Genomic DNA, 15,858 nt, shown 5'->3' on the forward strand with positions numbered 1-15,858 from the left:
TCCTGTTTTTTTCTTTTTTCCTTCCCTCCACCCCTGTCTTTACCAGTGTGCCCAAGGACTGTGAGAGCTCCTTGAGGAGACTCCAGGCACACAGCACCTCACACTTACTGACATCCAGATGATGCTGGAGGTGCAAGAGGAAAGAGCAGCAGCCACAGCAGGAAACTTTAGCCGGAAAGAGCGTGTCAAGAAGGAGCGGGACGAGGCAGGCCCAGACAGTGGCCGAGCCAATAGCAACATTAACCCCTCTAATAACCACAGCCCAGCCCCTAACTCCGCCCTTGCCGGCACAGGCCACAGGAACTCCCGGGCCAAGGCCACACCCTCGGCCAGCCCGCACCAGCACTTGACTCCGCCCTCTGTCTCCCTGGGATCGCCGTCAATGCATTCCAGCAATCCCAAAGTGAGGAACTCCCCATCGGCTAACACGCAGAGGTGAGCTGGGTCCTTGTCTGCTATTATGTCTCTCTCTTGGCTCTTTAAAACAGGGGAACAAATCAACTTTAAGGACAAACGATCTTCCTTTCCAGGGCCACTCCGCGGGCCGCAGGTTGCACATCCCTGCTTGACAACCTGTCAATTCCACTGCATAATGAAATGAGTTTGAATGCCTTCCACATTGTCTCAAAAAGCAACCGGGCTGCGTATCTCAGAAGATTGCTATAGACCATCTCAACGTGGTTCTTGAGATGTTTAACACTTCTCCAGGCGTCATGAGATCGGACAGTCTCTGCAATAAAGACGACCTAGAACGAACCCTTTGTCCTTCTCTGATTGAGACCACCGTGTTGTCTGCCGTGCCGTCTGACTCTCCGTTCTGTGTTGTAGTTTCTGGCGTGGTATTTATTGAATCCTGTCTAGCAGTTGGATCTAAGTCCTCCGCTCCTAAACCTGCTACGAGGTCAGGCGAGCTCAGATCTATCAGATCTGGCATCCTGTGTGAGGTTACACGACGACCAGACTTGGTGAACTACTCTGGCCTATTAAAGCTTAACCTAGTGCAGCAGGTCCTGGCTATGCGTGAGCCCTGGAACAGTGACCTGAGTGTCTCCACCCTGCAGCTGCCTCTCTGCCAGCCCATCCCGGGCCAGCCTGTGCTGACTCAGGCCCTCTGGGGCTAGTATAAAAGCTGCAGCTGCACTGCCAAAGCCCTGCTGGGGCCCATCTCACAGTAGGCACACCGGCCATATTGGCTCAACGTTTGGCTTCGGATCCATATTGGCTCCGGTTTTGGCTGGGAGGCCATTTAGGCTGGGTTTTTAGGAGAGTGCTAGGGCTTATGTTTCACTGCTAGCTGGAACGGGAGAGCTCTGTTTAAATGGAGGATTGACTGAGGCCTGGTAGGGGCCTTTTTGGAGCTTGTTGTTACTCCCATTGAGTGCTGTGACGCTGCCAGTGAACTATTTTCGATCTGTCCGTGGACTTTTAGCCCAGTGCAGTGGTCATGCTAAACCTCGTACCACCAGCAATGGATTCCGGCAGTGTTCTCGAGCTACGTTAGTGTGTGGTCAGACCAGAGACGGAAGAGGAAGCGAGGCACCGTACTCACTTTTATTTATTTTTTCTGGTTCATGAAAGTCCATGAACTAAGTAGACCAGACCCAGCTGCTATTGCATTGGTGTCTATAGAAGACGCATCCAGTTAAGTAGACCGGAACTGACAACAAAAAAAAAGATATGCCTGAGTGAACTATCTTCATTTATCCACCACCTTTGGTCTGACTACCCCTTCCGTATCAGTTGTGCTTCCCTGTGTTAGGTTCAACTTCCCCTTTCTCCTCCGACTTCATCGTGTCGGCTACAGAGCAGCCCCTTTTCCCCTGCTTTATCCATGTGTAACTGGTCTCCATGGCAATGAGGCGAGTTGTGTTCCTGTCTCTAGGTTTCGGCCCAGCACAGGGAGAAATAAGGCTGTGTACTTAAAGTGCCTACTTTAACAAGGCACCGATTATATATTAACACCCCCCTCCACCTCCCCTGCTGTTCCCAACTCTGTCAACAAAGAAAGGGTGAGGACTGGAGGTGGCCGTGTTTACCCTTTATTAGTCACTCACCTGTGTGCGTCATGCCTCCCCGGCCAGGATCTGGGCTGTGTTCATTAGGGCACGCAACAGAAAATGAAAATAAATGTTTCTTATTGGACAAGTCTGTGGAGTCCCTCCCTGTTTTAGCCCATTTTCTAACATATTGGTGCCTAATGAACATGACCCAGCTGCTGTTTTAAGAGTGATGCTTTCTCAGGGCGGGGAGCTGCCATGTGCCTCCCTCAGCCTCTGGGAATTAGTCTCAGCCGTAGTACTTGCCCGTCTGTTCTCGCCGCAACGTTTATGTAAGAGAATATTAATGACTCTTCTGTGATTTCTCATGTGTTGTTGATAATGACAGCGGTTGGTGGTTTGATGTAAAGAATGGGTGTATTAGTTTCTACTGTTAAGCGCATGTGATAAGACTTGCTTTTGGCATTTTTTGGGGGGGAGAGCAGCAATGACATTGTTTGATGTTCCCCCACTAACCCTGGTTGTCTCTCCTCTCCATCAGCAGTCCCAAACAGAAGCAGGAGGCCATGGTGCGCTCTCCACCCGTCATGTCTCCCTCCAGCGCCGCCCAGATGGACTCAAAACTACCCAATCAGGGAAAGCCAGGGGGCGCGGGCAGCCAATCGCAGCCCTCGCCCTGTGACCCCAAAACTCTAGGCCCTAAGGGGCCCATAGGGAGCCTAGGACTAAAAAACGGACAAGGCCTGAATGCAGGCAACGGGGCCAAGGGCAAAATGAAGAGGGAAAGAAGCACTTCGGTGGAGTCGTTTGAGCAGCGTGACACGGGGACGTCCAACAACGAGGGGGATCAGAAAGGTAAGGCTGAGCCCTCCCCTACAACTAGTGATGGCGCCATCGACAGGTTTAGTCTGTCAAGCCAGGGTAATGATTGACATCCTCTGGCACCTACAGTATCACTACATCATAATAGGCTCATGGGGCCCCGATTCAGAGTTCAGATATGCACATGCTGCTCTTACTGTCACGTAGGTCATTTTCTCCAGAATCTCAAGGCAGATTATTTGCCCCTCGTGGAAATAACTGTTCATACCAAATAGTACTTTTTGTCATATTTTTTTTCCCACCTTCAACATCACCTTGCTGTTGCACCTTCTTCTCAACTGTCCGCCGTGACATCAACTAGTCAGAGGGGCGAACTCAAAGCGTCAAAATACAAGGACTAGGTCTTGGATGTTGACGTGTGATTTATTAACTCATGATATGGCGTTGTCTGAGTGGGCTTGTGTCAGTGGGAGTGTATTTATGGTCTGTCTGTGTGGGGTTTACTCTCTGTGATTTGTGACGGATGTAGAGTCGTGTCATTTACATTTACATTTAAGTCATTTAGCAGACGCTCTTATCCAGAGCGACTTACAAATTGGAAAGTTCATACATATTCATCCTGGTCCCCCCGTGGGGAATGAACCCACAACCCTGGCGTTGCAAGCGCAAATGCTCCTTATAAGATGGCTCCCAGGCTTATCTGGCATGTCACGATGGCCCCCAGGACCCCACAGGGAATGGCATTAGTCACACTATTCTTGGTAGCTGTCGCCCTAGTAAGAGGGAGCATGTGTGTATATAATATATGTGTGTGTGTTCCTCCTTGGGGCTGGCTGTAGTGCTGCATTAAGACATCCACAACCCCGTTTATCTCCTGGTGTAAAAAACTCTGTGTGGGCTGGAGCCTGGGAAGAAACCATTTCACTGTGTTAGAGGGGGTGTCCAGTCGTTTTCCCCTTAGTATTTCCATTTCACTGAGACCTCTGGTGGTTACAACTGAGATTGTTGTTACTGAGCAGGATCTGCTTCTACTTCTTTCATGAAATGAAAGCATATAAATGTGAACAGTATTTTTCTTCAGTATTGAGCCTACCACAACTAGATATTTTAGATGAATTAAAATGACAACTTTTCTTTGTTTTACTATCATTTTAGTGTGGTAAATGGTAAAAGCATGGGAGATTTTTTTTTTATGGGTGTAGTGTATGTTAAAATACACTGTCCCAGAATACACCTGCAGACACGTCAGTTTGATTCTTTAGTGTTAATGTAGTTTGTTAGGTAATTGTTGATATATATTGACATGCTTTAGGTATGTGCCAGTGGCCATTTTGTTTGTGGCATGTGCGTCTGATGGAGCATGTGGATCATTCTGCACAGGGAGCTTCCACTCCATGTCCATCTTCAGCTAACACACACACACACACAAACCACCCCACCTCATAAAGTTTTCAGGCTCTATGCCTCGGGGCCTGCTGTGCACTGCTCACAGCTGCTTGCCTGGAGGGGCCCACAGGTTTGGGGCTGGCGGTGGGGACAGAAGGTTCTGCAGTTCTGAAAGCGAGTGGTCTGGTGTGTCGACAGTGCACACTCCTAGTGATGTGTGAGACTGTACGTATACTTTAAAGTCAATGGCGGACCGGGAGCTATTGTAGGGATGCAGATTAAGTCCAGTCCTGGACTAAAAGTACTTGAAATAGAGGCCTATTGGAGAGCCTCCATTTAAGCATGCTGCTTTAACCAGGTTGGCCAGTTGAGAACAAGTTCTCATTTACAACTGCGACCTGGCCAAGATAAAGCAAAGCAGTGCGACAAAAACAACACAGAATTACACATGGGATAAACAAGCGTACAGTCAATAACACAATAGAAAAATCTGTATACAGTGTGTGCAAATGAAGTAAGGAGGTAAGGCAATAAATAGGCCATAGTGGCGAAGTAATTACAATTTAGCAATTAACACTGAAGTGATAGATGTGCAGATGAGGGAGCAGAAAAACAAAAACAAATATGGGGATGAGGTAGATAGTTGGTTGGATGGGTTATTTACAGATGGGCTGTGTACAGCTGCAGCGATCGATAAGCTTCTCTGACAGCTGATGCTTAAAGTTAGTGAGGGAGACATGTATCCAACTTCAGTGATTTTTTTTGCAATTCGTTCCAGTCATTGGCAGCAGAGAACTGGAAGGAGAGGCGGTCAAAGGAGGTGTTGGCTTTGGGGATGACCAGTGAAATGTACCTGCTGGAGTGTGTGCTATGGGTGGGTGTTGCTATGGTGACCAGTGAGCTGAGATAAGGCGGCGCTTTACCTAGCAAAGACTTATAGATGACCTGGAGCCAGTGGGTTTGGCGACAAATATGAAGCGAGGGCCAGCCAACGAGAGCATACAGGTCACAGTGGTGGGTAGTATATGGGGCTTTGGTGACAAAACGGATAGCACTGTGATGGACTGCATCCAATTTGCTGAGTAGTGTTGGAGGCTATTTTGTAAATTAATCCAGGGGTAGGCTTAATCTGGGTCAGAGAAACCAGCCTTTAAAGTTTAAGATGCTATTATTAAATGAGTGACTGTGTGAGACACGTTTTGTGCATGTTTGGTTGTCTACATGTGAGACTTTGGGGTAAGAGGTACAGGGTCATATTCGGTAGGCACGAATCGGAAGAAAACACTCAAAAGTGAAATGGGTTGTACGATCTGAATGCTCGTTTTTGTTTTTCGTTGCACAACGCTTTGCCTCATGAACACGACCCAGGCCACCCCTTAGTGTCCCGCTGGGCTCCCTGTGGTTGTTGTCTGTTTTTAAAAGACACCGGGCTAAATAATTTACATTCACCCCCTCTCTCTCGCTCTCTCTAAGATCAATCTGGACCGCCCACTTTACCCCGCATGCCTCACTGGCAGCTCGTCTCCCTCCACTCATTGGCCCACTGAGCATTGATCTGAACTAGTGAATAAGCAACACGTTATTTGGTCGTAAAGTGTTAATGCTGTCGCCTAGCCTGGCCCCAGGTCTGTTTGTGTTGTATAGCCAACTCGTATCGTCATTGTCCCACGGATTTAGCAAGACAGCACAAACAGTTCTGGAACCAGGCTACGAATGCTGCATCACATTATTGTAAACCCTGGAACACCAGCTAGGCCTAAATGTGTTGTTCAATTCACTTGTGCATGACAAAATCAGTAAGTTGTAATAAGTACAGCTTTTATAGGTGTGCTTGATTGACACTAGCCAGACTTAGCTCCTTCATCTCTCTCTCTGGTGTAGAGCTGGGCAGCCGAGCCAAGAGGCTGTGTGTAGCTGAGCGGCGGCAGCCCTACAGTGGAGCGGACTGGTGCTCTGGGGGCGAGAGTGACGAGGAAGACCCAGGGTTCTTTAGTAAGTACTGTAGCTACCTGGTCAACTGGTCCCAGATCTGTTTGTACAGTCTTACCAACTCCTATGGTCACTGCCACAAACGGTACTCTGGCAGCGTTTACACAGGCATCCCAATTCAGACCTCTTTTTCACGAATTGATCATTTGACCAATCGGATCAGCTCTGGAAAAAATATGTGAGAAGATCTGATGTGATTGGTCAAAAGACCAATTAGTGGAAAAAATATCAGAATTGGGCTGCCTGTGTAAATGCAGCCAAACAGATCTGGGACTAGATGAGTGAACTGGGGTTGGGAAGGAACAGAAGCGTGATTTGCTGTGAGTGCTCCCCGTGGTCCTCCTAAATAACGCTGAGAAGATTACACAGGCCTAATGGCCTGGGGTCGTATGTGTCAAGCGTCTTGGAGTGCTGATCTAGGAGCAGTTTTGCTTTTTAGATCACAGTGAATAAGATTACATGGATAGGGATGAACTGATCCTAGATCAGCAATCCTACTCTGAGATGCTTGATACTGTATATCTCCTCTGAATAGTTCCAGGTTGTATTCAGATTATATCTGATCTCAGAACGCCCCCGGAGAAGTGTTTTAGCGTCTCAGGAACCACATATAGCGATATTTTGAGATGCACAATGGAGACAACCTGAAACAACACCATTGGTTATGAACATCATGGTCTGGTCCATAGTGTTCTCTCATTCTCACCTCTACTCTCTGTTTCTCTCTCCAGACTGCAATTCGATAGAGATGAAGCCTCTGGACTCCAACAACGCGCTCAGCTCGGCCACGTCGACCCACAATGCCGTTGGAGGGCAGAGCATGGAGCTGGGCGGCAGCGGTCCCAAGCCCGGGTCAAAGGTCGTGTACGTCTTCACAACAGAGATGGCCAACAAGTAAGCTAGCTCTGGCTGTTTGTTTGTATGGTTGATTGGTCATTATTCATGATCTGTACATTAAAGTATACCACACACTGAACTCTCTCTCCGGATTTAACAATGGCGGAAACTCCCTCAGGCCAATGCTTCTTTGACCAATCCGATGCTTTTAAATCTGACAAGGAGGGTGCAAGTTCACACTTCTGGAGAAGGGTGGAGACTAGTGTGGGGTGTTGTCCCCTTCCCTCCTGACGCTTCAGAGAGATCTAGCCAGTTCCATGTCTCTGACCCGTGCACTACCATCTCCTCCTCACACACCCTTTACCCCCCACACACCCTTGTCTGCCCTGAGTAGCCTAGCCAGCCACCTTTTCAGTGTGTTCTGCCAGTCACTGACAGACTGGCTGTGAGTAATGACAGAGGGTCACCCAAACTCTGGCCTGTCCCCTAGTGGGGTGTTCTCATTTGATTGACAGGGGATGACAACAAGGTCTCTCTCTCTCTCTTCCCCCCCCCAACCCTTGTCTGCCCTGAGTAGCCCAGCCAACCCCCTGATCGGTGTGTTCTGCCTGTCTCGACCTCTGTATGCTCGGCTATGAAAAGCCCACTGACATTTACTCCTGAGGTGCAGACCTGTTGTACCCTCTAGAACCACTGTGATTATTATTTAACCCGGCTGGTCATCTATGAACGTATCGAAGAACGATATGGCCTTAATGTCCATGTACTCTTATGTTCTCCACCCGGCATAGCCAGATGAGGACTGGCCACCCCTCAGAGCCTGGTTCCTCTCTAGGTTTCTTCCTAAGTTCCTGCCTTTCTAGGGAGTTTTTCCTAGCCACTGTGCTTCTACATCTGCATTGCTTGCTCTTCGGGGTTTTAGGCTGGGTTTCTGTATAAGTACTTTGTGACATCTCCTGATGTAAAAAAGGCTTTATAAATACATTTGATAGATTGGTGATAGATAACAAGAGGCAATTCCAGCCCTGCCACTTGTGTCCCTAACCATGGAGCTTTCAACTGTTTAGTTCACCTGTGTAGTTCAGCTGGCTATTACTGGTTTTATAGTTGCTTGAACTCCCTCCCAGAACACATTGGCTGTATTTACACAGGCATCCCAATTCAGATGTCTTGCCCAATTATTGGCAAATGAGCTGATCTGATCTGATTAGTCAGAAGTACAGTTGTGGCCAAAAGTTTTGAGAATGACACAAATATATAATTTCACAAAGTCTGCTGCCTCAGTTTATATGATGGCTATTTGCATGGGGCGACAGGGTGCCTAGTGGTTAGAGCGTTGGACTAGTAACCGAAAGGTTGCAAGTTCAAATCCCTGAGCTGACAAGGTACAAATCTGTCGGCAGTTAACCCACTGTTCCTAGGCCGTCATTGAAAATAAGAATTTGTTCTTAACTGACTTGCCTAGTTAAATAAAGGTTAAAAAAATAAAAAATAAACTCCAGAATGTTATGAAGAGTGATCAGATGAATTGCAATTAATTGCAAAGGAACTGAATCCCCCCAAAACATTACGACTGCATTTCAGCCCTGTCATAAAAGGACCAGCTGACATCATGTCAGTGATTCTCTCGTTAACACAGGTGTGAGTTTATGAGGACAAGGCTGGAGATCACTCTGTCATGCTGATTGAGTTCGAATAACAGACTGGAAGCTTCAAAAGGAGGGTGGTGCTTGGAATCATTGTTCTTCCTCTGTCAAATATGTTTACCTGCAAGGAAACACGTGCCGTCATTGCTTTTCACAAAAAGGGCTTCACAGGCAATATTGCTGCCAGTAAGATTGCACCTAAACTAACCATTTATCGGATCATCAAGAACTTCAAGGAGAGCGGTTAAATTGTTGTGAAGAAGGCTACAGGGCGCATAAGTAAGTCCAGCAAGCGCCAGGACCGTCTCCTAAAGTTGATTCAGCTGCGGGATCCGGGCACCACCAGTACAGCGCTTGCTCAGGAATGGCAGCAGGCAGGTGTGAGTGCATCTGCACGCACAGTGAGGCGAAGACTTTTGGAGGATGGCCTGGTGTCAAGAAGGGCAGCAAAGAAGCCACTTCTCTCCAGGAAAAACATCAGGGGCAGACTGATATTCTGCAAAAGGTACAGGGATTGGACTGCTGAGGACTGGGGTAAAGTCATTTTCTCTGATGAATCCCCTTTCCGATTGTTTGGGGCATCCGGAATAAAGCTTGTCTGGAGAAGACAAGGTGAGCGCTACCATCAGTCCTGTGTCATGCCAACAGTAAAGCATCCTGAGACCATTCATGTGTGGGGTTGCTTCTCAGCCAATGGAGTGGGCTCACTCACAATTTTGCCTAAGAACACAGCCATGAATAAAGAATGGTACAAACACATCCTCCGAGAGCAACTTCTCCCAACCATCCAGGAACAGTTTGGTGATGAACAATGCCTTTTCCAGCATGATGGAGCACCTTGCCATAAGGCAAAAGTGATAACTAAGTGGCTCGGGGAACAAAACATCGATATTTTGAGTCCATGGCCAGGAACCTCCCCAGACCTTAATCCCATTGAAGAACTTGTGGTCAATCCTCAAGAGGCGGGTGGACAAACAAAATCCCACAAATTCTGACAAACTCCAAGCATTGATTATGCAAGAATGGGCTGCCATCAGTCAGGATGTGGCCCAGAAGTTAATTGACAGCATGCCAGGGTGGATTGCAGAGGTCTTGAAATAGAAGCGTCAACACTGCAAATATTTACTCTTTGCATCAACTTCATGTAATTGTCAATAAAAGCCTTTGACACTTATGAAATGCTTGTAATTATACTTCAGTATTCCATAGTAACATCTGACAAAAATATCTAAAGACACTGGAGCAGCAAACGTTGTGAAAATTCATATTTGTGTCATTCTCAAAACTTTTGGCCACGACTGTAGTGTTGCACATTTTGGGGAATATTCCGATGTGGAAACTTCCCGTGGGAATATATGGGAATTAACAGGAATATATGGGAAATGTATGCAAATTAATATTAATACCATTTAAAATGTAGATGTTTTTTTGCATTGGATATATTTACCATATCATATAGAGACAGAAACAAACCTTTTACCTTATCATAAGTAGACATAATTGCAAATTATGAAATCCTTCCAATAGAAAAAAAACAACCACATTTAGTTGCGAAATGAACTTTAATTAAATGAGTTGACTCTTCACATGGGATGATTTCACTGAACAACACAAGAAAGGGTGTATTGAATGATCCCCAATGAGCCATCGCATCTCCCAAAAACGTTTTCAACATACATCTGTAAAATGATAGTCTAGAAACTAAAGTTTTGGTTGTCTTTCTCTCAAGCTTGTCTTCTCCCTGGACCTCCTCAATGTTCACCTCTTGAACATCAGACTGAGGCCTCATCTTCACTGTCACTTTCCAACCTTGTTGAGGATGGCTCGTTGTCAGGCTCACAAAGCCTCAAATTTCCCCGGATGGCCACACATTTTTTTAACCCTTGTATTGGTCAGCCTGTTGCGTAATTTGGTGTGTGTGTTCCCAAACAAGGACCAGTTGCGCTCTGAGGCGGCTGATGTTGGTGGGATTTGGAGGGTGATGGAGGCAACAGGAGAAAGATGCTCAGATCCACAAAGTCCCTTCCACCAGGTGGCTGACGAGATATGTTGGCACGATTGCCATATTGCATCTCCATCCCAAAGCCCTTGCTTGGAAGTGTACTTTGCCAGACTGCCAAGAACCTTGCCCTCATCCAGGCCAAGGTGGCGAAACACAGTAGTGATGACACCATAGGCCTTGTTGATCTCTGTACCAGACAGGATGCTCTTGCCAGCACACTTGGGGTCCAACATACGCTGCGGCGTATGGGCTTCAGGCAGAAGTCTTCATGCTTTTTAATGGATTTCAGAACTGCAGTTTCCTCTGCTTGGAGCAACAGTGAAGTGGGCAGAGCAGTACGGATTTCTTCTCTTAGATCTGCAAGCAGAGTCTGAACATCAGACAGGAGGGCATTGTCTCCCTCAATCCGTGCAATGGGTACTGCTATAGGTTTCAGGAGTTTCAGGTTGCTTACCACTCTCTCCCAAAATACATCATCCAGGAGGATCCTCTTGATGGGGCTGTCCATATCGGCAGACTGTGATATGGCCATTTCTTGGAGAGACTCCTTCCCCTCCAGGAGACTGTCAAACATGATGACAACACCAGCCCAACRRGTGTTGCTGGGCARSTTCAATGTGGTGCTCTTATTCTTCTCACTTTGCTTGGTGAGGTAGATTGCTGCTATAMCTTGATGACYCTTCAYATACCTAACCATTTCCTTGGCTCTCTTGTAGAGTGTATCCATTGTTTTCAGTGCCATGATGTCCTTGAGGAGCAGATTCAATGCATGAGCAGCACAGCCAATGGGTGTGATGTGAGGGTAGGACTCCTCCACTTTAGACCAAGCAGCATTGTCTGTCACCAGTGCAAATACCTTCTGTGGTCCAAGGTCATTGATGACTCCCTTCAGCTCACCTGCAATGTAGAGACCGGTGTGTCTGTGCTCTTGTAAAATACTGGTTGAGGGGTGGAGATGTAGTTAATTACTTCTTGCCCACGAACATTCGACCACCCATCAGAGATGATTGCAATAGTCTGCTTTCTCTATGATTTGTTTGACCTTCACTTGAACTCTGTTGAACTCTGCATTCAGCAAATGAGTAGATAAAGCATGTCTGGTTGGAGGGGTGTATGCTAGGTGAGGAACATTCATAAATCCCTTCCAACACGCTGCCTGTGAGCATCAGAGGTGAACCATTGCATACACAGCTCGAGCAAGACATTCAGCATTTCTTTGACTACGTTCCTCCATTGAGTCAAAAAAACATCTGATTCCAGGAGGACCATGAGCTGTTGCTATCGATAAGGTGTCTGATTCATCATTTTCACCTCAAATAGAAGTAGAGGGACTTTTGTCAGATTCTCAAGATCGTGCACACTAATGAGATGCTATTGAGCCCACACTACTAAGCATTTGTATTTAAAGGCCCGTGATGTCACCATGCAGTAAATTAGTTACTAGAACAATAGGAGTTATACAGAGTTACAGTTTTCCCCTCCCCACTCAGACCACAATATCTCAATTCTTGCTTGAGATATTGCCCTTGCTAAGAAGTTATTTTTGTTTATTTTTGACCATTTTTAATTGAAAACGTTCACAGTAAGATACCAAATTGTTACCCAGAAATAAAAAACATAAAAAAACATCTACATTGGACCTTTTTTAATGTCTGCTGTGGCAATTGTGCTCAATATATGGCTTCGATGATAGGCTTCAATTATTAAATTATTAACCTGATTTTTGAAATGGGACTTTTCTACCCGTTGCCTGTTTGAAACGCATTGGCGCGCACCTACTCATAAGTGTGCTCCTACTGTCTGCAGGGCGGCCGATGCGGTCTTCACAGGCCACTCGGACAACATCATTGCCTTCCACATGAACAACATCTCCAAGGGCAACAAGCCCCACCTACCTGTGGTAAGACAAACCCACTTCAATACAAACCTATTATTTATCATACCATTTGGGGTATCATACAAACCTGTCATTTTGCCATTAGCAGACCATTTGCATTGTGCCTCTTGTTGGTCTGGTAATATAATGTTATATAACAATGTTAAAACTTTAAGCATGATTTGGACAATGTTATATTTGTCCAACTCAAAATAATTGTGTATTTTTTTTTTTTTTTTAAAGCTATGTTAATTATGCACCCTGGGATGCTTTTGATAAGTGTCTCTTAATGTGTCAGTGAGTGGGAATTTTTGGTAACCCAACCAACCCCTCGCTCACCCTCACCCTGTGTTGTAGAATAATCAGATGGGACCCCCTCGGGGTGACTCCAAGCAGCTGGGCGGAGCCCCCCAGCAGCAATCATCTCACCCTTCTGACCAGAACCACCAGCAGGCCTCCAAAGCACCTCCACCAGGCCAACAGCAGCCAGCAGAAGCCCAGCCTCAGGGGGCCAAGCCTGGGAGCTTCCCCCAGGACGGGGCCGCCTCAGGGGGCATGGACTCTAAGAGCGGAAGCCCCCAGAACAGCACCCCCCACGACCCTAACAGCAACCCTGGAGGGCCGCCCGGCCACCAGACCCCCTCTGGAGCATCCCAACAGGGCTTCCCCTCGCTGGACCTTCCCAATGGTGCCGACGCCAAACTCACGGCCCAGCAGCAGCAGCTGGCACACGAGCTGATGTCCAGCATGGGGGACAACTCTGAGGGCCTGTCCCAGGAGCAGCTGGAGCACCGCGAACGCTCCCTGCAGACGCTACGGGACATCCAGCGCATGCTCTTCCCCGATGACAAGGAGTTATCCCTCAAAGACATGGTAGCCATGGGGCAGGGCMACCYRGGCGGGCCYCCYGGGCCCAACCYCGGCATGATGGAGGGGGKGCCCAAGAAGCCWGKGGAGCAKGGCCCCCTYCAGGCCATGATGGCCCAGTCCCAGAGCCTGGGGAAGCCTGGAGGCCCTGKGGGGCCCCGGCCCGATGGCMCTCCRTTTGGGCCCGGAGGCCTCAGAGACATGYCMTTCTCCCCGGACGAGCTGGGGCCYCYGCCTCCTGGRCCGCCTATGAAYTCTCACGGAGGGCCCGGCGGTGAGCACGGGGATCACACAGGGATGAACCCGGAGCAGATGGCATGGCTGAAACTGCAGCAGGAGTTCTACGAGGAGAAGAAAAGGAAGCAGGAGCAGATGCAGCACCGGGGGCCCATGGGCGACATGATGATGCACCAACAAGGCCCCCGGGGCCCCATGATGCGCGGGCCCCCGCCTCCCTACCAGATCAATTCRGCTGGGGAGATGTGGGGCCCCGAGCACTTCCCAGAGCAGATGAGCATGGGCCCCCGGGGCCCCATGCAYCCCCACATGCAGAGGATGCCCGGCGGCTTCCCTCCTGGCATGATGAACCCGGGTATGGAGGGYGGCCCCAACCCCAGGGGGCCCCGGCCTGGAATGARTTGGCCCGACGACRTGGGACCCAACATGGGCGACGGCAGGGGCTTCCYGCCYGGACAGGGGCMGTTTGTAGGGCCAGGGGGTCGGGTGGAGAGGTTCCCCAACCCACAGGCGGTGCAGGAGGCCATGTTCCAGCAGGGCATGGGGGGTGACAAGCAGGGCATGGGGCTGCCCCCGGGCATGATCATGGAGATGAACAGGATGATGGGGGGCAACGGCCCCCGGGGGCCAATGGATGGCCCCGGCAATGGCCCTAACGGAGGAGGCATGATGTTTCCCAGAATGCCTGGCGACGTTGGCCCCATGAGTCCATCCTCCAGGATGGAGTTTGTTAAGGGCCTGGGTAGGGACATGGGCCCTGAGTTCAGCATGGGCCCCGGGAACATGAACATGGGGCCCAATCCCCAGATGATGCAGGCTAAGATGAGGGGGGAGCCTCCCATGAACTTGAGCCCCGAGGAGATGATGAAGATGAGAGGAGGCTCCATGCCAGAGAACATGGGCCCTCAGAAGATGATGCAGGGGCCTCCCTTCCCTGACCAGGGGCACCACCCAGGGGACTTCAACATGGGCCCCAACCGCCACTTCCCAGGCATGGGGTCACACGGGCCTGGGAACCCTAGGTGCCCCAGAGGTGAACCCCCCTTCGGCCCTGACCAGCGAGGACCTAACCACGGCGGCAACGGTCGCCTCAGCCATATGCCCCCCAACTCGGGCCCGCCTCCCAACCAGAGGAACATGGGGGGCCGCAAGGGTCCYCAGGACATCCAGGGCGGCCAGGCTAACTCACCCAACATCAACCCCCTCAAGTCCCCTACGCTGAGGCAGGTCCAGTCCCCCATGCTGGGCTCGCCCTCTGGGAACCTCAAGTCCCCCCAGACGCCCTCCCAGCTGGCCGGCATGCTCCAGGGTCCTTCGGCGGCGGCAGTGGCTGCAGCCGCGGCGGCCGCCTCCATCAAGTCTCCCCCCATGATGGGTTCGGCCGGAGCCTCTCCCGTCCACATGAAGTCTCCCTCGCTTCCGGCACCCTCCCCAGGGTGGACATCGTCCCCCAAGCCCCCCATGCAGAGCCCAGGCATCCCCCAGAACAACAAGCAGCCTCCGCTCAGCATGAACTCACCCAACATGATGGGCAATGTGGAGCAAGGTGAGTCCCAGAAGTTTCTCCTCTGTTAACCTTCCATCAATTCAGTTCAGTAGATTGTGCTTTATGGACTGAATCTTGACTTGAGGTCTGTGCACTTGACTCAGGCAATGTGTGAAAGCTTGCGTTTAATTAGGATTCAGCCCAATGTGTTCTCTGCATAAGAAGATACAGTGGATATTTATGTAACTAATCTCTCCTCTCTCTCCCCTCTTCGCTTCCTCTCCCTTTTCTCTCTCCCCTTCTCGTCCTCCTCTTCCCCTCCCCTTCAGGTGGGAATGGTCCCCCCACAGCACCCCCTTCCAGTAGTGCTTCCAGTCTTCCGTCTGGCAGCCCCTACGCCCTGCCCCCTGAGCCCACGATATCTCAGAACCCCCTGTCCATTATGATGTCACGCATGTCCAAGTTCGCCATGCCCACTTCCACGCCCCTCTACCACGACGCCATCAAAACGGTGGCGAGCTCGGACGACGACTCGCCACCGGCCCGCTCGCCGAACCTGCCGCCCATGAACATGTCTGGTAAGAGCTCCAACATGCTGTTATATTTTGCGCACACTCACACACACACAGCTGTACCAGAGCGGTAGCTGTTTAGACCAGGCCATTTTCCGTTAACGCATCACAAATCATAAATACTTATACATATCTGTATCC

At 49.4% G+C, this 15,858-nt stretch overlaps 1 protein-coding gene across 7 annotated transcripts in view; it reads left to right on the forward strand.

The window, feature by feature from the left end:
• The window catches only part of LOC111953695 (B-cell CLL/lymphoma 9 protein), a 115,885-nt gene that overhangs the window by 97,407 nt on the left and 2,620 nt on the right, over positions 1-15,858 (forward strand). For 4 of the 7 annotated variants that reach the window (XM_023973125.3, XM_023973124.3, XM_023973127.3 and 1 more), the window contains 7 exons: positions 47-435; positions 2,539-2,852; positions 6,087-6,197; positions 6,926-7,088; positions 12,486-12,579; positions 12,913-15,205; positions 15,475-15,723. In XM_023973125.3, the coding sequence (XP_023828893.1) occupies positions 119-435; positions 2,539-2,852; positions 6,087-6,197; positions 6,926-7,088; positions 12,486-12,579; positions 12,913-15,205; positions 15,475-15,723 (3,541 nt within the window). In that variant the 5' untranslated portion in view covers positions 47-118. The remainder of the gene's footprint in view (positions 1-46; positions 436-2,538; positions 2,853-6,086; positions 6,198-6,925; positions 7,089-12,485; positions 12,580-12,912; positions 15,206-15,474; positions 15,724-15,858) is intronic. The other 3 variants (XM_023973129.3, XM_023973130.3, XM_023973128.3) reach the window with 2 other exon arrangements.

The sequence above is a fragment of the Salvelinus sp. IW2-2015 genome, linkage group LG27 (assembly GCF_002910315.2).
Source record: "Salvelinus sp. IW2-2015 linkage group LG27, ASM291031v2, whole genome shotgun sequence".
Classification (NCBI taxonomy): Eukaryota; Metazoa; Chordata; class Actinopteri; order Salmoniformes; family Salmonidae; genus Salvelinus; species Salvelinus sp. IW2-2015.